Source organism: Diceros bicornis, chromosome 4 (assembly GCF_020826845.1).
Source record: "Diceros bicornis minor isolate mBicDic1 chromosome 4, mDicBic1.mat.cur, whole genome shotgun sequence".
Classification (NCBI taxonomy): domain Eukaryota; kingdom Metazoa; phylum Chordata; class Mammalia; order Perissodactyla; family Rhinocerotidae; genus Diceros; species Diceros bicornis.
Window position 1 is genome coordinate 86,109,627 of NC_080743.1, and position 23,734 is coordinate 86,133,360.

Consider the following 23,734-nt stretch of genomic DNA (forward strand, 5'->3'; position numbering starts at 1 on the left):
AAGACAGTTGTAGTAGCAGGTCTCAAGAAACTGGCAGGGCACTGATATTAGTATCTAAAAGCAGTCCCCTGATCTGGGGGGAGAAACCTTAAATGTGTTTCTCTTGATACTTAGTGAAGTCAGCAAACAATGTCCCCAGTCTGTGCATGACTGATATTAAAAACCACACCTTCAATTTTCCAGCCCAGACCATAGATCTCCCTCCTGTTTCCCTCCCAGCCCAGACAGGTGATTACACACAAGGAGGCAGTGAAGTTCCTTCAAAATATTTAATACGTGTTAGACACGTAAAGTTACATTTTTATACAAAAATCAATACAACGGAGAAAATAACTGTACAAAAACCTTGTCAGCTCCCCCAACCTTTATACAACAAAGACTGGAGTCACCATATATACAAACCCAGAAGGTCATTCCACTTAGGGCTTCTGTCTGTAAACTTTGTTTCATTAAACACTTTTTAAAAGCACTGTGTAGTAGTTCTGATCTAGAGCTTTTGAAAATATATCTCTTCTCTATAAACTCCATATTTCCAAGCTTGAACTTTCCTGTGAAGTTTATCAAGCTTTTTTTCCCTGTGGGGAAGACATGGGCCGCTAACATTCCCCTTTCCCAGAGTAATCACAGGGTACAGACGTTTCTTCAGTCAGAGAGAAAGGTGGGCAGGGAGAGAAAAGGACACAAGTCTCTACTCCAGACTAAATCCCTCTAGATTTAGGAAATCCTGGGAGGAAACGCCACTCCTGGCCCGGGTGCGGTTCTGGCTTTCATGTAAGGGGTGTGTGTAAAGTCCCTTCCTCCCCCGAGAACGAATGGGGAACTCCCCGGCCCCGGCCCTTTTAGCCGCTTCCTTCTCGGTGCTGCCGGCAGAGGAAAGTCCCTGTCGCCCCCAACCTCCTGAGCCCCGGGGCAAGGGCGACGCATTCCAGAAGGACAAAATAGTCTTAATTCAACAAGACAAACTGACACACACATACACAGACACAAAAGTTAACGATCGTCCTCTTCCAATAAGCCTCACGCCCCCGAGTCCCCGCAGGGCCGCCGAGGCCGAGGGCAGTGAGTCCGTGCTGCCCAGCAGCACCCACAGTCTCCGCACCGCGCCCGGCGCCTTCGTCTCTGCGGCGGCCTCGCAGCCGGGAGAGGCCCAGCCCTCACGTCGGAGTCGCCCGCTGCTCAACCTGCTTCCCGCACGGGGCCCCCGGGCTCAGAAGGCCACGATGGCTGTGCTCCACGGGTTCATGTCTCTCAGCACCGCCTTGTCGCAGCAGATCTGCCCGGGCTCGGCGGCTTCCGGGCCGCTCTCCTCTCCCTCGGCTTCCTCCCGGCCGCCCCCGGGGCTTTTCCGTAAGAGTCCCGAGAAGCTGGAACCGAAGATGCTAATGAGGTTGGCCACGTTACCGGTCTCCATCTCCTCCTCCTCCTCCGCCGCCGCCCCGGCCGGCTGCTCCTCCAAGTGCCGCCGGGGCTTCTTCAGCGGGCTCGCGCCGAGCGCCTGGCAGCCCGCGGGGCCGCCGCCCACCCCCGCCGCGCCGCGCTTCCTGGGGCCGACGGCGGGCGGCGCGGAGCGCTCGTCCTCGGCGGGCCGCGGCGCGCAGCGGCAGTCCACGCGGGGCGGCGCGCTCAGCGCCCCCAGCGGGTCCTCCCCTCCCGCGGGGCAGCCGCAGGGGCGGCGCGCCGCCCGGGGCCCCTCGGGACAGAGGTCCGCGACCACGGCGGGGCTCCCGGCTCCCCCGGCCGCCGCCTCGCGCGGGCCCTCCACGCGGCGCCAAGCAGCTTCCGCCTCTCCGCCCTGAAGACTGTCCCCGGCGCCCGGCGCCGCGGCCGCAGGCTCCGCGTCACCCGCCCGCGGCGCGTCCGGGACAGCGGGGCGCTCCGGCGGCGTCTCCGTCTCGGGCCAGGCGGCGCCGGCGGCCGGCGGGGGCGGCTCCCCCCAGCCCGCGGGTGGCCCGGCCGCCGGCTCCCCGGGCTGCGGCGGCGCCGGGGACCCCGCCAGGTAGAGGCCGGGGCACGGGTCGCTCAGGTAGACCTGGCGGGCGCTGCGCAGCACCAGCGAGACCAGCAGGTTCTTGTGCAGCTTGATGCCGCCGCGCTGGCCCCGCGAGTTGTAGATCTTGCCCAGGGAGATGCTGACGATGCGGTGAGCCTCCAGCTTGAACTCCATCCTGCCTCCCTCACGGGCTGGCGCGGAGGTGAGGGGCGAGCCCTGGCGCACGTTCGGAAGCTGGGAGGGGACGAGAGGCGTCCACAAGTCGGCCCGGGGGTAGACCCTCGGAACAGCAGACTAAAGAAAAACGACTCACGGTGACGCGCTCACGGCCGCCCGCGTCCCGACCACAACACACAAAAACCCAGCTTCGGATCCGGTCGCTAACTGAGGGCAGCCGCGCCGCCCCACGCCTTATATAGGCCGCTCGCCCGCCAATCGCGGAGGGCCGCCAACCGTTCCGGGCCGGCCGGCGCGCCCTCGTGCGCCTCGCGCGGCCAATCGGAGACCGAGGAGGGCCGCCAGGGCAGTTCGAACATCAGTCCCGCGGAGCAGGCTCTTAAAGGGGGCGACGGTGTGTGGGGTGGCAGGTGGGTTGGGACTTGTGGTCAGAAGGCAGGTGATGGGGAGGGAGCGTAGCCACAGTGTTGTTCGTAGTTAAATTTTGTGGCTTGTGTGCTGGCTTGCTGGAACCAAAGAGAACTAAATCATTCGAACTTTCATCCTAGTATGGTGGTGGACTTTGCTCCGGAGTAAAGTCCCCATCCTTCCCTGATCAGCCCGCTCCCCTCCCCCGCCACCATGTCCAAAGCTGCACACACCTGTAAGCTCCTGGCCAATCCTGGCTTAAACGGAGATGATGGCAAAACGCGGCAAAGGATACCGCTGGATAACAAATGGTATTACTACAAAATATTTAGCAGATATTAATTTTGGATGAATCCCTTGCCCCCTTGAGTCACACACACTCTTAGCATCTGTCAATTCTTTTTTTTTTTTTTGTGAGGAAGATCAGCCCTAAGCTAACATCCATGCTAATCCTCTTCTTTTTGCTGAGGAAGACCAGCTCTGAGCTAACATCCATTGCCAATCCTCCTCCTTTTTTCTCCCCAAAACCCCAGCAGATAGCTTATGTCATAGTTGCACATCCTTCTAGTTGCTGTTAGTGGGACATGGCCTCAGCATGGCCAGAGAAGCAGTGTGTCGGGTGTGCGCCTGGGAACCAAACCCTGGCCGCCAGTAGCAGAACGTGCGCACTTAACCGCTAAGCCACAGGCCGGCCCAGCATCTGTCAATTCTAACCCCGAAGAAAGAAAAAGGGGGTTCTAAAAGTTCCTAAGTTTTTGGCTGCTAATCTGTCTAGATACAAAGGAATTGTGTCTAGGTACAAAGTTATTGGTTCTTCACTAAAGCCAGCATCTATTTTGTTTTCTAGATTCTAGAACAAACACAGTTGTTATGCACGTTACAATGAGACGAAAAATGAATTGTGGTTCACCACAATGCTTTTTTTTTTTTCAACATGAGGCCTGACCAGTCCACCCTTGGAAAAATCTAGCCAAGTTCTAAAAATACAAATAGAGAAGTCCTGTGTTCCCATCATAATGTCATAATTTTATTTTGTGTCAAGGTAAAAATATAGGGGAAGAGTGTTCCAGAATTTTCTGGTCAGTTAATGACATCGTCCATCTACTGATCCTTAGTACATGGCATTAGGGGAGAATCACTGCAGGGTTGTCCAGAGTCCTGGACTGGGCTCCTGGAGAGTGAGTTCGAGTTAGTCTCACCTAAGCTCCACCACAGACCTGCCTGTTGACTCTGGGTGAATAACCTCAGGCACGTTAGTTTCTCCAATTCTAAAAGGGAGAAATCACATACACGTCTCCTCTGTTATGCAGAAGATAAATGAAAACTCTCAGCCACAATCTGAATCATAAAGCTAAGCATAGGTTTCTTGGAGTCCATGTGAAACAGTTGGCCTGATCCTGCACCAGGGTTTGGCCAAGTGGTGTATTTAGTTAGGAGAAATACTAGTGAAAGGTGGGCTTGGTTATGGCCAATTCACAATCAGGAGGCCTCCAAAGGATGATGGCTCAGTAACATTACCTAGGCCCGAAACTCACTGATAGTAACTGAGACACCAGTCCATGAGACCCAGAGTCCCTCCTCTCTAGGAATTTCCAGCTAGTATAAAGGAGATAAACTAACAACATGAACAATTCCAAAAGCAAGACATATATTTTGAGTAATAACATGACAAAATTTTTCTTCTATTTTCTCTTTCTTTGAGAGCTATTAGTCACTATAAAACACTGATTAAGAGCATAGGCTCTGAAGACAAGCTTCCTGAGTTGGAATCCCAACTCCACTTTTTACTTGCTGTGTGACCTTTGGAAAGTTATTTCACCTCTCTGTGCCTAGGTCTTTTTCATCTTAAAATAGAGATAATAATAGTGCCTACCTCTTAGAGTTTTTGTAAGGATAAAACAAGGTAACATATGTAAAGGTCTTAGAAGAGCCTGGCGTAATAATAATAAGCTATCCACGTATGTTAGTTATTAGAACACTTCACCCCACACATGACCTGCGGGTGGGAGGAGAGGCTGGGGAGGGAAGGAACACAGATGAGAGAAAGAACTTGTATGTGAGGAGGGCGTTGAAAAACCCTGATGTAGGATCCACAAGTTCCAAGCAGCAGGAGTGACAGAGTCCAGTATAGGGAACATCTCATTTGACAGGTGTGTCAGGCGCCTGTAGTAAGTAGAAAAGGCTGGAAACAGAGGCTGTGGCTACATGATAGTGGGTCATGTGTGTCTCATTGAGGAGATGGGGCCACAGGGAGCTACTAAAGGTTGTTGAGTAAGGGAACCACAGAATGGATTCTAGAACAGTTGGTACACTTAATTTCACTTAATTATAGAGGACCACTTAATTATAAAGCTCTTGTGAGAGTTTAGGCAAAGGGTCATGAAGGCCTGAACTAGGTGGAGGTAGCAAGAATGAAAAAACTGAGACAAAAGGAAATTTAGTGATGATCCGGGATGCCCCCACCCCTAAACAGGTCCTGGTAGAGCAGGCCTTTGGTGAAGCCTTTCCGACCCACCTGGCCTGGGCGCTTCACATCCTCCGCTGTACGAAGTACACTCCTTCATCATTGCCCTCATCACTTTCTCCTGTCATGCCAGGGCCCCTCCCAAACTGTGCTCTCATCAAACGCAGGAACCCATCAGAAATTTATAGCCAGAAGATAGTGAAAATATTTAACAAATGTGCAACACAGGCACTAACCATCAGAACAGAGTCCTGGTGGCCCTTATAGTGCCAGGGTTTATGGGGCCTCCTGCAGGAGGGGCTGGATGACCAGGAAGGGGGCCACTCAAGGGGCCTGGGGCAGAGGCTCTGCCAACCAGCGTGGAAGCATTTCAATATTTTAACAACTGGGGTGGCCATACCAGTGCATACTGAGCGATTATGCACTTGGATTCATGAATCGCTAATAATGATACTGTCTACCCGGCACTGTGCTAGTCACTGTACAGGCATGATTTATCCTCCTTATAAAGTTCAGAAAGTAGATGTCATTATCTCTGTTTACAGATGAGGAAGCTACGACTCTGAAAGGTTGAGTAATTTTCCCAAAGTCATACAGCTGTGGGTGGAGAGAGTGGGCTTCAACCGCCAACTATTTACTTGTAAAGCTTGAGTGGGCGCTCTAGGGCTAGATTACCTTGTTCCACCTCTTACTTGCTGTGTGACCTTTGGGAATTTATTTCACATTTAGGGGAAATGAGAATATCATGTCCCACTTTTGTAACATGGGCTAGTTATTTAACCCTTCTGTGCCTCGGTGATCTATTGTGCAAAAGGAGAATAAAAATACCTATAGCGATTAATACAGTCCTAGCACCATACAAGCACTTACTAAGTCTAGTTATTGTTATTGTTATTATACCAGTGCCTAGCTCAGTACCAAGCATGTAGTAGGAACACTGTTAGTCCTCATTGAATTTTGAATGCTTTTTCTACTGCCACGTGATAGGTGCCCAATAAATGTCTGCTGACTTGAAATTGAGCACGATCACTGTTATTGTCAGGATTTCCTCTAATCCTGAGACAACAAAATGGAACCTTGAGAACTCATCTCTGGAGTTCCTGGGCTCTTATGATCAGCAAGCTTCACCTCCACCTGCCAAAAAAAAAGTGGGAAGATATAGAACATATTCTTCTAAGCTTTAGAAAGCAGGAAACTGAGTTAGAACTTGCCTTCATCAATCTTTGAGATTTTTCTCAGTTAAAAACAAATTGGTAGGGCCGGCCCCGTGGCTTAGTGGTTAAGTGTGCGCGCCCCGCTACTGACGGCCCGGGTTCGGATCCCGGACGCGCACCGAGGCACCGCTTCTCCGGCCATGCTGAGGCTGCATCCCACATACAGCAACTAGAAGGATGTGCAACTATGACGTACAACTATCTACTGGGGCTTTGGGGAGAAAAAAAAAAAAGGAGGAGGATTGGCAATGGATGTTAGCTCAGAGCCGGTCTTCCTCAGCAAAAAGAGGAGCATTAGCATGGATGTTAGCTCAGGGCTGATCTCCCTCACAAAAAAAAAAAAAAAAAAACAAATTGGTAGTATGATGAGAAACACTAGGGATATCAGCAAAACAGAGAAAGCCATTGCTCTAGAAGAAGTGGCCGAGCATGCCCTTCAGTCTGTTCTGTCCTTCCACTCCCATCTTCTCTGCTGGGCCCAGCCAGTAAGCACGCCGAGTGCCGGCCACAGCTGTTCCCACTCAGGCACTATCTGGGCCCTGGCCTGAGGATTCTTCTCAGCACAGGGCCTGTCTGCCCACTGCTGTTGACTCTATTTCTTGTTTGCATGACTTATTGAAGGCTAAGTCTTATTATCAGATGAGTACAGAGCTTATATTGCCTTAAAGTGAGGCTAGTCTGTACAAGAACAATGCAAACCCACGATGGATTATGCACACATAGCTCTGTGACAAGTAACAATGAGTGAGAAGGGGGTGGGTGAAGTAAAAGGAAGATTTCTGACGCGCTGCTCGGCTGGCCATGCTGAGGCTGCGTCCCACATACAGCAACTAGAAGGATGTGCAGCTATGACATACAACTATCTACTGGGGCTTTGGGGAGAAAAAGGAGGAGGATTGGCAATAGATGTTAGCTCAGGGCCGGTCTTCCTCAACAAAAAGAGGAGGATTGGCATGGATGTTAGCTCAGGGCTGATCTTCCTCACAAAAAAAAAAAAAAAGGAAGGTTTCTGCACCGTGTCCACCTTTCAGTGTTAGAACGTTTGGAAATTGTTTTTGGTCAGAGTTGCTTATGTGACTCCTCATTTGTATGGCGCCTTGAGTTCTTTAGGGGAAAAGCTCTATAAAATACATTATTAGCACTTTATGTAAACAATATTCCTCTTGCGCTTCTGAGAGCTGACATATCAGCTTTTTAATTCAACTTTTTCTCTCTTGCTATTCTGACATATTTTACATCCTCTTTTCTCTTGGCTGCTTGACTACTATAGAATTTCTTTATCTCCAAATAACATTTGACTAGGGGTGGGTACCAAAGCCGGCCTGTCTTTTTTCCTCCTCCTTATTTCCTTTTCTAAATTATTACAGCCCCACCCTCCATCGTGTCCTAAATTTTGTATCCTGGTTCAGAGAAACTCAGGTTGTTTTTGCAATCATCTTTGTCAGACCTTGCCTCCTTACTACCCCTAAGGAAAACAAGTTCCTCAATAAGTAGACCGCTCAAACTCATTAAAGTGAGCCTCGTACTCTCTCAAGCCACAGAATGAGAAAACATCACCATAGAAAACCCCAGACCTACACTATTCAATAGTAGCCACTAAGCCAGTATGGCTGGTGTGACTGAGGAACTGAATTTTTACTTTTATTTAATTCAAATCTAAAAACTGAAACAGGATAAAATCCTTTTCCTGAAACCCAACTTTATTGTGTCATATTTTTTAAGTTTGAAAATTTAGCGTCCTACTTGCTGCTGTAATTATAAAATACACAGATTTCAAAGTCTTAGTATCAAAAAGAACACAAAATATCTCATTAATATTTTTAGAATGGTTACATGTTGAAATGATAAAATTTTGGATATATTGGGTTAAATAAGAGATGTTATTAAAATTAATTTAACCAGTTTCTTCTCACATATGTGGCTCAAATTATATTTCTATTGGACGACAGTGCCCTAGGAATAATAAAGGGATAGGGAGGTGTGGACATATGAATATGCATGAGCACATTGTGAGCAATTAACAGATATCCTTGATTGGAGAAGAGGGAAAGGAGAGGAAAGATAAAGTAAAAAGGAAGTGACACATAAAACACCTAGATAGCTGTAGAGTTGAGGAGAAAAATCAAAGAAAAATGTAAAAAACAGAGCTAATTGGCCAGAAGAAAGTTCTTTCTAGAACTGAGAAGTAGACGCAAAGGTAGAAAAGCACAATTCTAATTATCTGAACATGATATACAGAAATTATTACAATATTATTTTTAAATTCAAAATACAAACATGCAAACAAATTTCAGAGAGAGAGAGTACTCACCTGGATAGTATCATTCTCGTGCGTTGTTAGAGTGCATTTATTCTTTTTGTGTGTGTGAGAAGATCAGCCCTGTGCTAACATCTGCCAATCCTCCTCTTTTTTGCTGAGGAAGACTGGCCCTGGGCTAACATCCGTGCCCATCTTCCTCCACTTTATATGGGATGCCGCCACAACATGGCCTGACAAGCAGTGCGTTGGTCCACGCCCAGGATCCCAACCAGCGAACCCCAGGCCGCCGCATCGGAGCGCGCGCACTTAACCGCTTGCGCCAGTGCATTTATTCTTTATAATTCTTTTTTTTTTCCCCCAGAGCCCCAGTAGACAGTTGTATGTCATAGCTGCACATCCTTCTAGTTGCTGTACGTGGGACGCGGCCTCAGCATGGCCGGAGAAGCGGTGCTTCGGTGACCGCCTGGGATGAACCCCGGGCCGCCAGCAGCGGAGCGCGAGCACCCAACCGCTCAGCCATGGGGCCGGCCCTATTCTTTACAATTCTGATGTCCACCTGGAAGTCGCAGGACCATTTTTCAATGTGCCATTTTCCTGCACAAAAACCTTCAATGGTTCCCCGTGACGTCTAGAGCAAGAATCCCACCCTCTAGCCTGGTCTCCAGAGAGCTGCACAATACGTTGTCAAAGACAAACATCTAGAACGGTGAACAGAGCCTGGCTGCTCACCGGCTGTGAATGGGCAGATTTGCAGACGGTCCTTGTCTTGTAAAATTGGGGAGCTGGGCTAAATCAATGGGCCTCAAACTATGGTTGCACATTAGAATCACCTGGGGAGCTTTAACTATTGAGATGCCCAGGCCTCACCCCAGATGACTTAAATCAGAATCTCTGGGGTGAGACCCAGGCATTGGAATTTTTTAAAGCTCCATTGGTGCTTTCAATGTGCAGCCACATTTGAGAACCGGTGGACTAGCAGATTGTTTTAGTATCATTTCAGGTCGAGAACTCTATGATTTTATGAATCTAGGCAAACCTTTCCCACCTTTCTACTACCCTGAGCAACATAAATGTCCCCCTTTTCCCCAGAGAGACAGGCCTAATCAGAAGTAGATGTCTCATCTCCGACTTCCTCAACAGAATGCCCTCTCTGCTCCTGCTCAAATTCTGCACCGCCACTTCCTCCAGGAAGCCTTCCGTGCCCACTGGTGTTTACAGTGTGCCTACGTGGGCACACACACTCTCTCTCATAATCTAACAGTCATTTCTTACTTAAAACCACAATACCACTTATCTTATGATAACCGTTATATTTCTGTTTCATATTTTATTTACTCACATATTATTTATTTAACTTTTATGTGGATATACTTCTCATTTCCCAATAACATTATAAAGTGCCGGGAGACGCTATGTTACACTTTTTTGCATCCTGCCTCCTCTACACTCAGAACCCTATTACTATGTACATATCAAGGGATCAATAACTATTTGATAAACTAATTAATAGGTTCCCAAAATTTGAGGCTAAAATATTCAAACACAGCCAACTAGAGGGTAAAAAGAGAGTCCTCGACATAAATTTTTCTAGTGGTATATTAACCAAACTGTCACTGCAAATACATTTTATCTTACCCTGCTCATAATTATTCATGACCCTAAGCTCTACCATTTCCCTATAAGAAGCTATTTTTCACATAAAATAAGCTGATTTTTGATAGACAGTTTGCTTTTTCTGCCATGCTGTTTACAAATGTGTGATTCTATTACTGAGAAAGTAATTGCTTGCCTACTCTGTTCTGATTAAACATTTATTACAGGTTAGTGATGTACTGAAAACCCTACTGGGTACCAGCACCTCCTTTAGGGGCAACCTATATATCTTTCAGCCAATAAGAAAGTCTTGCCTCTTCTCCCCCCCCACCCCATTCTAATTGCTGTAGCTAATAGAACAAATTCTAATCATCAGTCAAGTCCATTTTAGATCAACACAGCTGATCTAAATTCTAACATGAATGCTCATTTAGTTGAAAAACCCCAAAGCACTAAGCCTTCTCATGCTCATTTTGACTAAGCAAATTCTGAGTAAGTATTTATACAGACACATCCTCCAGTGTAAAAAGACGTTTCAGATCTGCTATCTGCCCAGCAGCTAGTGTGTGGATTAGCAGATTTATGTTTATAAGGGAGTCTGAGCTCTTTTCAGGAAAAATGATGGTAAAATAGGCAGCACTCTCGTATCCTTCCCTGCTTCATTATCACTTAGAAAGTTCTCTGAGTCCAACTCCTCTCTTAAAAAGAGAGAATTCCTTGTGGCATTCCGTGAAAATACCAAAAGATCATTGTAGGGGGAAAAAGCGCCCTTTTTGTGTGTGTGTGTGTGTGTGTGTGTGTGTGTGTGTGTGTGAGAGAGGAAGATCAGCCCTGAGCTAACATCCATGCCAATCCTCTTTTTGCTGAAGAACACTGGCCCTGAGCTAACATACGTCCCCGTCTTCCTCCCCTGTATATGGGACACCGGGAGGCCGCCACAGCATGGCTTGACAAGCGGTGCGTAGGTGCCCGCCTGGTATCCAGGCCCGGGCCCCCAACAGTGGAGTGCTCCCACTTAACCGCTACGCCACCGGCCCGGGCCACAAAAAAGTGCCCTTCAAAAGTCAAGTAGGACCAGACATCCTTCCATCTGAGAATTGGTCAAGGAAGAAAAACTAGTTAGAAATGTTTTGTGGCGTTGCCCTTTTAAGATTTTGGTTCCCAGTCTTTTCTCCCCTTTTCCTTCAGGAGCTGGGGCTGAGGTAATGCTTAGGAAGTTTCAGAGTCACATGGGGACCCCTGAGGTCAGAGTCCTGAGGAGGCTTTTCTCAGTCTGAGTCTTTCTGTTTGATTTTGAATGTATCCTGCCGTGATGTAGTGAGTGCGTGTGTCCCACGGATGTTCAGATCAGCGTGCCTGGGTAGAACTGTTTTTGGGTGTGTCAGTGGATGTTGGCAGGGGGGGAGGGGATCTGCTTAGTCACTTTGGCCACAGTGGTTTGAATAAATGCTATGGTTGGAAGGGATGGCAGAGCCCCTGATGTCTCTTTTCTGTTATGACAGGGATTTTTGTTTGTTTAGGTTTGGGGGAGTTGTTTGTTTGTTTTGAGGCTTAAATGATTTTAAAACTACTTTGATTGGTTCTTGGGCCAATATTATGTTTTCTCATGTGTTTCCAATTGGGTAGAAGAATTAGGTTTATTTTGTTAAAACATTAGTTTGTGTGCCTGTGCTTCGGGAGGAAAAGGAACCCTTTATCCTGATCCCTGTTCACAGATGGGAGAGTAAAATAGAATGAAGGAAAGGGTATGGCTTATGCTCTTTTTTTTTTTCCATGAGCTCTAACTAGACTGGAAGGGTCTGACAAACAATTAACAATCCTCCCCACTCAGCTGCTATTTCCCAAAATAGCATCCCCTTGGCTGCCAGGGTAGATGGGGGCCTTCAGGGGAGGAAGACACAAAGGTGCCCTCTTTATGAAGCCTGCATCCTCTGTGAGATCTTGAAGGCAGAGGGGGAAGCCCAGGGGATTAAATTAGCAGGCAGCCCAGGCTCCACCTGGAAGGGAAATAGATAATAGGCTTAAAAGACAGGAAACAGCTTGTGCTCCAAAATAATAATTTTCAGAAGCAACACATGATGGATGCTGGGAAGGTTTTCTTCCCCCCTAGTTCATAATTTTGAAGTGAAATCGCCCTTTAAGATGCGGCTCAGTGAGTGAGTCAGGTCTCCTGGTATTCCTGCAATGCCGCGCCACCTCGCCCCCGTACTTGGAAGGACTGTTTCAGCCAGCCCTTTTCTAAACCTGACTCCCAGTTACAGCAATTGCTCAACACCAGGTCTGGAGAGACCTGATTAGGACTAGTGTTGCTCTTTCTTCCATCTTCCTTCTCTACCTTGTCCTCTTTCTTTCTTCTTTCCCTTTCCCACTTTCTGCTCTCTCCGCCTGCCATTTTTACCTCTTCCTCTTCCCTTTCTCTGAAAGACTGCCTCTCACACTCCCACATGGCAGTTAGCTCTGCCAGCCCAGGCTCTCTGGGGTCCTGAAATGTCTCCTGTCATGAGTGGGGATGTGGATGGGAAGGGAAAGCACAGGATGCACTAAACAAAGAAAACAGACCAACATGCCTTTGAGAAGGTCAGGAGCCTGGAGATAAAGGAGGAAGGCGGAGAAATGGAAGGACCAAATGTGCCCCCAAAGGAGTAAAAGATTATACATATCACACTGGATTCTAGATTTTGCTGTTTTTAAATTTCCTTGAAAATATACCCAAAGGAAATTAAAGCGGCTATCAAAAACAGAAACCTGTTCCATGAATTAACTCACAATCAACCTCAATTGCTAGAAACTACAGGCTTTGTTCCTTTTGCATTGTATACATGCTTCCACTCTAACAGCGACGTTCTAGTTCATGGTCTGATCATATGATCATGTCCCCCTGGACTGGGACTTCCCTGAGGGCAGCAGGCAGGTCTCCTGTGTGCATCCTCAGTGCCTAGCACAGCACTTGATCCAAAGGAGGCAATGGGATTCTTAAAGTGTTAGGCTGAGTGGATGGATGGATGGATGGGTGGATAGATGGATGGATGGATAGGAGAATAGATAGCAGAGGAAGACACTTGGAATACTCATAAATTATCTCTTTTTCTCCTGATATTCTAGAAAAAGAAATGTATTGGCAAACTGTCTTCTGACGGATAGGCAAAATAAAGAAGTGATGAGATTAACTTTGATGTTCCAACAACACTTGCTCCTCACATATCCTCTTCAGCACCTAGCGCTGTACTTGACATGCACAGGGTTACACTCAGCACACATTGTTGAATTAATGATTTAGAGAGGAGAAAAACAGCTGTTCTCCCTTGAGGGAGAGATTTCCGGGAAAGAGAATGGAAAAGCAGTATATAGTGATACAACTAGAAAGCATTTTATGATATTATCTTTCCCAACCTTGACTCTATGAAATATCTTAAAGAAGAAAAAAACCTTATGATGAGAAGGGATATCCGTCATATTTGGATATGATGGAAGGGCTTTCAAAATAAAGAGGGAGGAATGGGAGTATGTAGGTGGTATGATATTTCCAAGGGATGCTCTTTCAAAGGCTTTTGTGGCTGACTCTAATGTTGGATGTTTGGATCCAGAGATGCTTACATTCTTTCATTTTGGCAAGGAGTCTGCACGATAGAGGGATATTAACTAGGGAGCAAGGTCAGCACCAGAACAGTAGGCAGAATAGAATACATGCGGCCCAGAGAGTACAGCTTCTGTTCTAACCCAAATTGGGGTGGGAGAAAGGATGTGTGAGTCCGTAAAGGACTGGGATGATGCTAAGCAAATACGTGATTATGCAGGTATGTAACCAGTGTTTAGTATAACGACAAGATAGCTCAATCTGGGATTTGTCACTTAGCTAGCTTTAAGGTCATTCATTTATCCAACTCCTCTCCTGCTCCCCAAGCCCCAAGAAAACAACAAAAAGCATAGGAGAGCTGAGATTTACACAGGCCAGGAGCTTTACCAAGTTTTGAACACAGAATATGCCTGGGAGGTATTAAAAAGGGCAGTTAATTGGTTGGCTCCTGAATGTGTTAATCCTGAGCAAAGCTGTGTTACTACCTCATTAGCACATTAATTCTACTGACTATTCTCTGCAGTCCTGTATCACTTAATATCCTGGGCATTTCTGGAAGTGGTTTTACAAACTCAAGTTTTATTGACTAGAATTGCAAACTAAGACTCTTGGCTCAAAAGCCCTTGTTCAGGAACATTTTAGATTAAGAAAAGATAAGGTTGTAAATATGTGCCTGAAATAATAAGCCTGGCTCTTCTCTGCTCAGAAAACCTGTGGTTGGTCTGAGCATCTTCATTGTTCCTTGCCTCTCCTATAAGCACACAGTGAGAGGTGAGCAGGATTCCAACTCTGCCAGCTGTGCTGGAAATGGTCTCTGGGACCAATGAAGGATTTGATGACCCCCATCTCCACACTCCCATAACCACTCTCCCAAAGGAGAAGTTGTGTGTGTGTGGGGGGGGGCTTACTTAAGATACCACCTTTACTCCAAGGTTTTCTGCCAATCCTTCAAGTTGGAGTTCATTGCTGCATGAGTTTTTCGTGCACCTTATTTTTTCATTATATTTTTTCTACAATTTCCTGCATGCATCTCTTTCGTCCTGCTAGATTATTAAATGATTCAAGGTAGGGACATTTTTTCAGCCTCTGTCTCTCCAGTAGAATCCAGCCTACTGTCTTGTATCTAATAGGTACCCCATAAATATTTGTTACTTTGAATTTTTGAGAGATAGCAGGGGATAATGAAAAGAACACCAGATGAGGAATCAGATTCTCAAGTGGGATTCTGCCACTAGCCAGTCAGGTGACCCTGTGTAAGCCATGGCACTTCACGGTCCTGAGGATCCTAATCTGTGAAATGATGAGGTTCATCTAAGGTCCCTTCCAGTTCCAATGTGCTAGAAAAAGAGGAATGAAAAAGACCTTGAGTAGCTCAACTTTATTTGCCAAATTAGTGGCAGTGGAGGAATATTTAAAGGAAAAAGGAACTGAGATGTTTCCTAAATATTTCTGGTGCTTATTAAAATCCCTGCAGTTCGGGTTCTAAACCAATAAAATATGAGGACAGAAAAAGCCATCACAACATTGGAGTTACTGAACTTAAAAAAATAAATTTGATTTCATTCATCCAGTGAAGATTCACTGATCGTCTTCTACATGCCAGGCACTATACTGGACCCTGGGAACACCAGGGTGAGTATGGCCCCATCCAGCAGAGCCTGCAATGCAGCTCACCTCCTTATAGGGGGGTCAGACAGGTGAGAATATAATAGAAATTCATCATTATCAGTCCTACAATAGGACTATGTGCAAGGACAAGGGTGGGATGGAAGAGGGCAAATGTAACTGTTCTGTGATTGCAGGGCTTGGGGGCAAGAGGAGAGCTGGGGGCCAACGCTCACAGTGTCAGAGAAAGATGCTTGAGCTACTTTTTCTTTTACTTGTTGTAGAAGAGATGATGTGTAGAAAGATGGGAGTGGGTAGGGGGAGCTCCAGCCACCATCCAACTATTAATGAAGTAGCATCTGCCCCCGAGGCTTGCTAGGTCACCACATCTGTCTGTGTTGTTCACTGAGGTATCTCTAGCACCTAGGACAGTGGCTGGCACATAATAGCGCTCAAAAAATAGTTGTTGAATGAATGAATAAAAAGAATACATTAAAACACATCCTCTGTTCACCTTAGCCCTATCTTTTTGACCAGTTCAGAATGCTACACAATGGCATCACAGAAGCCAAGGAAGAAGATTTCAACAAAGAAAGTATATTCAGTGATGATAATTCATGTCATATATAGCAGAAAAGACAAGTGAAATTAGATTGAGAAGTGGATTGGGCAGTTGGGAGTTTCCCCGTGACCTCCCCAGAACAGTATACCTGGAATGGCAGTGACATACGTAAGTCCTTCTGCAGGGTGTTGAAGAGTGATAGGGAAGTGAGGCATGGAGACAGCTAGCAGATAGCTTGTTCTTAAAAACTCTGACTGTGAAGACGAAGAAAAGTCTTAAGCAGAGAGAGAAATCCAGGAACTTGGGAAGGTTTGTTAAAGTTGAGAGAGATTTGTTGAAGGGCAAGGAGTCTACATCCAGGGAAGGGCTGCAGGGTATAGGAGGAAAGGGAACCAACCAACGTTGAGTTCTCATAGTATTTAATCCTCTCAACAACTCTCAGAAAGGTGTGGGGCTCATAGGTGAGGAAACTGGGGTCTGGAGATGTTTTATTAAACTTGCTTCAGACATGCTACAACATGGATAAACTTTGCGGACATTATGCTCAGTGAAATAGGCCAGTCACAAAGACAATACTATATGATTCTACTCAGATGCGGTACCTAAAGTAGTCAAATTCATAGAGACAGAAATAGAATGGTGGTTGCCAGGGGCGGGGAGAGGGGGAGGATGGGGTGCTGTTGTTTAATGGGTATAGAGTTTCAGTTTTACAAGATGAAAAGAGTTCCAGAGATTGGTTGCATAACAATGTGAATGTGCTTAACACTACTGAACTGTACGATTAAAAATGGTTGAGGGTGAATTTTATGTTATGTGTGTTTTACCACAGTTTAAAAAATAAACTTGCTTACGATCACACAGCTAGTAAATGGAGAAGATTAAATTCAAATTCTTGTCTTGTTGGCTGTGAAATCTCTGCTCTTTTCTATAAACACCCACACCAGTCTATGAAGGTGAAACTACAGCAGAGAGAGGGGATGAATGGCAGAGGAAGGTCTTGGGGGAGTCAGTAAAGGATGGGATCTAGAGCTGGAGGTAGGGGACCAGCCCAGAACGCAAGTAAAATACCTGTATGAGACTGAAGGGAAGAAGGGAAAGTGGGATGGGGTGCAGGTCCATTTGTGCTGCGGAGCTAAGGAATTTCTGAGAACCTCCACTTTTCTTTGCGAAGTTGGAGGCAAATGGGGAGGGATCAAGCAGGGAGCCTGAGAGAGTGAAGGAAATTTGGAATAGCTATTGTGGACAAAACTGACCAGGGTTACGTTTATAAATATGTGCCAAGCAGAGTTGAGATTCTGGCCATTATGCCTAACCAAATATGTGGATAAATTCTAGAAGGAGCTGCCCCTAAGGAAATATGCAGTTAACTGAAGTTTACTCATTAGATTGACCAGGACAGTCACAATCGAAAGCATTAGTCATACCCCCAAGGGGAATAAGAGCCCCAGAAAACGGGAGATTTACCTATAGACTCAAGGTGCAGCTGTGAACAACTAGAAAACAGCTGCTACAAGGAAACCAGCTTGAACCCAACAATCAGAAGAGTTGAAGTGTAATCAGTCTTAAGTGGTGGCCCTCCTGCCTGTGCAAGAAAGAGGCTTAACGTTCAAGCATCTTGAGCTGCTCGCCACCAAGTGATGAGAATTTTCGGTCACACAGGTAGATGCTGCTCACCTTAAGTGGGGGCATCTTCAAATTATAAAAGATGGCAGCAAGATCCAGGCACCAAATACTTGGTGTTTTTTTTCATCTATGGAGTTTAAAACCAGTTGTTTTAACCAGTGGAAATGCCCCCAATACTCCCCAAATTACTTTTAATGTTATAACATGAGACTACTAAATTCTAATAATATAGCCTTTTCAGATTACTCCACTGTTAATGGGTCCCCTTAAGTATCTTAATTTACAATCTACTGATTGCAAACTAAGTGGGATTAGTTTTTAAAAAAAGTTTTTGGGATAGCTGTAACAGGCACAGATCACTTTAACAAGCTACAACTGTAGTCAGTTCTATCATTTGGCCAGTCTCTACATGGAACTAGTTTCATTTATGTAGTTAAGCCAGATAATTACAAACATAACAGAAATGAGTTGCTGAATTTTCCTTCAATTTAAAAGACTATTTTATTTTGAAATAACTACAGATTCACAGAAAAGTGAAAGACAGAACAGAGAGGTTCCATGTACCCTTCACCAAGTTTCCTCCACTGTTACATATTATACAATTATGGTATAATATCGAAACCAAGAAATGATACTGATACAATATGTGCATATAGTTTGACGTCATTTTTTCACCTGTGTGGATTCGTGTGATCACCACTGCAAACAAGATACAGGACTATTCCTGTATCACAACAAAGATCTCTCCCATGCTACCCCTTTATAGTCACACCCATCCCTCTTCCCCCAACCATCCCTAACACTGGCAACCTCTAATCTGTTTTCCATCTCTATAATTTTGTCATTTTGAGAATGTTATAGAATGGAATTAACATTCCATCATGTAACCTTTTGAGATTGGTTTTTTTCACTCAGCCTAATGCCCTTGAGATTCATCCAAATTGTTGCATGTATAAGTAGTTCTTTCCTTTTTATTGCTGAGTAGTATTCCATAGCAGAGATGTTTAACTGTTCATCTACAGAGGGACATTTTGGTTGTTTCCATTTTGGGGTTATTACAAATAAAGCTGCTATGAACAATTGTGTACAGATTTTTATGTGGACATAAGTTTTCATATCTCAGGGGTAAATTCCCAGGGGTGTAATTGCTGGGTAAGTGTATATTTAATTTTTTTTTTTTTTTTTTTTGTGAGGAGATCAGCCCTGAGCTAACATCCGCCAATCCTCCTCCTTTTTTTTTTTTTGCTGAGGAAGACGGCCCTGGGCTAACATCGGTGCCCATCTTCCTCCACTTTATATGGGACGCCGCCACAGCATGGCCTACCAAGCAGTGCGTCGGTGCGCGCCCGGGACCCGAACCAGCGAACCCCGGGCCGCCACAGCGGAGCGCGCGCACCCAACCGCTTGCGCCACCGGGCCGGCCCCTATATTTAATTTTTTAAGAAATGGCCAAGCTATTTTCCAGAGTTCCTGTACCATTCTATGTTCTCACCAACAATGGATGAGTGATCCAATTTTTCCACATCCTTTCCAGCATTTGGTGTTGTCACTACTTTTTATTTTAGCTGTTCTTATAGATGTAGTGCTATCTCATTGTGGTCTTAACTTGCATTTCCCTAATAACTAGTAATATTGAACATATTTATGTAAAGACATAAGGGTTATAATTGGTTTCAGAGTTTCTTTTGGCAAATCATTTTACTCTCTCCAAACCTCAATTTTATCTTCTGTAAAATGAGAAAATTTAACTATAAGATCCCTAAAATTTAAATAAATGAGCCTCCAGCTCTAAAATTCTGTATACCACTGGATCTCCCTGGGGGAGTTTGTTTGCAAGGTGAGGAGCTTTTAATTTTCCCTTGTGCATCAGCTATTCCCATCTGCCAAGAATTGACAAGTAATGAATCTTATCCATGGGCATCATTGACATTGCCATGAAACATGTGACAACTCGCTTTGTGCTTCATTTGGCCCTAAGCCCTATTCAACATTTAAGTCACATCATCAAAGTCTGAGCAAAAAGATTCAGACTGTCACAAATTTATAAGGGACTTTATTAATTTTCTGATTCATTATAAGTTGTTTTTACTCCTTTGTTCCCAAGGTTCACTATACAACATAGTTTTGAGTAGATGATACCTTACAATTTTTATCAAGCATCGACTGAGTGCCTACTGTGTGCAGATAGGGTGATGTATTGGAACGAGTACAAGCTGTATGTGGAGAGGAACTTGGGTTTGAATTGTGCCTCTGCCACTTATTAACTGTGACCTTGTCGAGAAACGTAACTTATCTGAACTTCAGTGAAACGGAGATAATCATACCTGCTGCTAAAGTTGTTATGAGGAATAAAGAAAATATATGTAATGTACCCAGTTCATAGTAAGCACTCAAGAAATGGTAGCTATGATTATGTGGGGCCGGGGTGTAGTCCCTGAAGGAAACCTAGAGGAAGAGACACAGCCTGTGCCACACCTTGTGCAACATGCTTTCACACACACACATCTCATTTAATACCTACGTTAACGCTGGGAGGCAGGTAGTTGCAAACCTGTTTTTATAAAACTGAGCCTGACAAATTAAATAACTTAAGATCACCCTGATGCTAAGTGAAGGAGATGGAATTCAAACTGTGTCCTTAAGGGGTTTACAGTCTAGCCAGAGAGATACGCTATGCAGAAACAGATAAATACCAACACAGTAGCAAGTGTCAGTTGAGTGGCAGAGCCAAAGAGCATTTAGCAGTTTAGAGAGGGAGTTAATTCTGAGGATTGGCCAGTTGGGGAAGGCAAAAGGAAACTAGAGGGTTAGAACTTACTCTGTCTCGCTGGACATCTCTGAGTTCCTAGATGTCACCATCACAACTGTCTGTTGGTCCTGGAAGCCCAGCTCAGCTGCTGTGGGGAGGGAGGTGGGACTTGGCTCTTGCCATCCTCCCCATCTCTCCCTCCTCCCCTTCGTCAATGGAATATTTATATGCAGGCCCTCTCATCTCACTCTAAAGTTTTATCCAACCTGTGCATTACCACACTGTCAGGTCACTGTCAGAGTTGTATTTCTTCTATTAACATGAAACTCAGGGTCCATTTTATAGAAATACATTCTAGATTATCTTCCCTAAAAACATTTTCTATGACGTGAGATTGATTTGCTTATAAGCATATGTCTGGGCCATTTTTGCACTTGCTAATTTTCAAAATGTCATTGGGCTCTATTGCCTATATAGTCTGGCTTATAGGAGGTATTACAAAAATTCATTCAGTCAATATGCGTATGTATTGAGTGCCTACTACGTGCCAGGCACTGGAGTCTCAGGCCTCATGGAACATACATTCTATGAATGGCTGATTAACTAATGAAGGCCATAAGAATTTAATTTGAATATCAATATCCATGGCAGATTACTAGTAACAAATGGGAGTAAATAAATTCTGTGGCTTTAATGGAATATAATGTATCCAATGCTACACAGAGAGACTACTAAATTCTTTGTGGCAGGGGACAATCCTTGAAAATTTCATCATTGGGCCTGTAAACATGTCATTTTCTAGACTGATTTCAAGTCTATGAAGCTGGGCAAGTTTACAAATCTTTGAAATTTGATCTCAATTTCAGTTGCAAAAGCCTAAATTGGGTTAGAGCAGCTTGCCTTTGCGTCTCCAACCCTCCTTGATCCTGGGGGACCAATGACTAATTCAGTCTTTTAAAAGTAAAGTGAAGGGCAGCCTCTGGGGGTTACATCTGGTTTGGCAACTTCCTGTTGTGCATAATGCACAGACTATGTATTTGTAGCTGTTTTGTGAGTAATATGCAGAGTACAGGCTTTTCGATCTGTTAAAGTACCTCAAGGCATTGTATTTCAGCAGCTGATGAAACTCCAAATGTTTTACTTTTTGTTATTCCAGCCCTTCAATCCTCCCTGGAATTGTCACCTTTTAGAGTTTGTGTCTTCTCAGTGTGCTCCCAGAATTCTCTATTTATGCTACTGTTGTGTTGCTGAGAAAAAAATAGAGCTTTTACTCAGTTCAGGTAACAGACTCACCTTAGAATCCACACTGATACCTCAAAAAGGAAAAGAAAACAAAGACTGTTGTAGCTTGGGGTTGAGGACTCATTTCTCCCTTGGTTTCACTTCCTTTTCCATTCTGGTGGCTTCCCATTTCATTCTGTAGCCTCTTGTTCCCTGAATTTATTTTCCATTTGAGAAGCCGTTTTCTCAGATGTTTTTCTCCTCGGTTGTTCCCACTCTCTGGCCCCGGTTTTGCTTCTTCAGAGGTCTGGCTGCTGCCACGGCCCTTGCCTCAGACCCAGTCTCAGCTTGCCAGGGCTCCAGGCCAAGCCGCCCTTCCAGCCGCCACTCAGCCACTGAGCTCCAACTGTCCAGCTCCAACCGACACAGAACCTTCTGGTCCCAAACATTCTCTCACACCCAACCCCCCGCCAAGGGACAAATGCAGAAGCTCCTGCTGGGTTCCGCTAACAGTGAATGGGAGGAAGTGTAGGAGAAAAAAGCATAGAGGACCAATTCTCCTTAGAATGAGCAGTTTCACATACTTGCCAGCTTAAGGTCATTGATAAGAATTGATGAAATTTGTATTTCAAATGTGTACTTCATTAACTAAATAGCCAAATGACAATAGAAAGGAAAATTCAGATTGTATAACAGCTCTACTGGCCTTAAGAATAAGAAGATATATATTAGGTATCAGATATTTGAGCCCCCAAGATGGCTGAGAACTCATTTCTCAGCACCTCTTCTCATACACTTCAAGAAAAGTGGTGCCTCATGTAAGAACCTCTGAATTCTGTCCTGTCCCTAATATGGAGGGCGGGGGGAGTGTGGTTAGAATGTTTGGGATTCCTAATCTCACAGACAAGGCAATGACAAGATAAAGTATTAAATAAAGAATGTTAACGCTGCTGAAACCTTTGGAGAATTCAGAAGCGTCCTTGGAGCATTTATCCTGGGCCTCCGGAATGTCATATGATCCTGAATGGGATATTTCCCCTCTATGACTTCAATTGTAAGATGACACTGTTCTTTTGCACCAGTATATGAGGACTAGCTAATTAAAATACTGTACTGGTTCATTCAAGAAGAATTTACTGAGTTCCTACTACATACAAGGCATCGTGCAAACAGACCATGTAATATGACATAAAAATTTAAAAATAGATTGCCATAAATGAACTCTATGATAGGATTATGTAAAACCTTTCAGATAATTTTAGCTGTTTGGATATACAAACAAGGCTTCTACTTTTACCGTTTTGAATGAATTGACCTGTTTTTTCCCACCATCACCCCTCCCTTCCAAATCAATTCATTCATCTTAGTCTACAGCCAATTCCCATCTATTTTCTAATGGTATGACCAGAACTGCCATGTAAGGTTGTGGCCTGCACAAGTGTATCCCACCAAGGTGGCAGGATAGAAATCCACTCTATGTTCTGCTGGCTAAGCCATGTGACCCAGCTGGGTCAGTGTCCACCCAGAGGAAGGGAACAATTTTCTAATTTGCACAAATATCTTGTATGGGTTAGCTGTGGCCCTGCTCATGTCTTCAGTTGGTTCACAAGCCAGAAATAGAATAAATGGGCAGAATTCAGTGTTGTAATCAAACAAGATTTACAACAAAGATACACTTAATGGCGTATATGGTTTTTATCTTGCTACGTGGTAAGTCACTCACGTAAGTGGCTGTATTTGTTGTTCTTTTATTCAGTCAAGCCAACTGTGGGGAAGCAAGAAGGAAACCTTCTGGAGAAGGAGGGCACAGTGAAAGCCTTGATGAGTTTCCCTAGAGCCACAGTTTGGGCTTCTTCCTCAGCAGGGGTTCCCATAGTCTGAGTGTTTCCAGAAATTTTATGTCCAGGGATCTGAACTCATATTTGACCTACTGAAAGACATCAGCATCACCCCTCTGGCAGAATGTGACCTTCTTATGAGAATCAAAGATGGCAGGCATCAGAAGCCTCAGGCTCCAGAGGAGAAGCTGTTGGGCAAGTAGATCAATGAGCAACTCCTTTCACCATCAGGGATGAAAGTTGGAGGCCAAGAACACCTTTCCTTGTCCTGCAGGGGTTGGTGGGGGTGGGGGGGTGACTCTTATAAATGGAAGAAAACTAAGTGGTGTGATTTAAAGAAAGGATCACTGGCCCCCCAATTCCCCCAGAACCATCCAAAATTCCACCAGATTCATTTGACTTAACTCCTCTCATGGAAAGTTAAGATAAGGTGGACTATAACAGTCAATCTCACTG

At 45.0% G+C, this 23,734-nt stretch overlaps 1 protein-coding gene across 1 annotated transcript; it reads right to left on the bottom strand.

The window, feature by feature from the left end:
* Window positions 1–254: 254 nt before the first annotated feature.
* Window positions 255–2,359, bottom strand: IER5 (immediate early response 5). The gene has a single exon (XM_058539929.1). The coding sequence runs from the start codon at window positions 2,162–2,164 to the stop codon at window positions 1,208–1,210; it is 957 nt and encodes a 318-aa protein (XP_058395912.1). The 5' UTR covers window positions 2,165–2,359; the 3' UTR covers window positions 255–1,207.
* Window positions 2,360–23,734: the final 21,375 nt, after the last annotated feature.

Bases quoted from the DNA above. Each gene is read 5' to 3' on its own strand.
- IER5 (XM_058539929.1), bottom strand. From the start codon at position 2,164: ATGGAGTTCAAGCTGGAGGCTCACCGCATCGTCAGCATCTCCCTGGGC.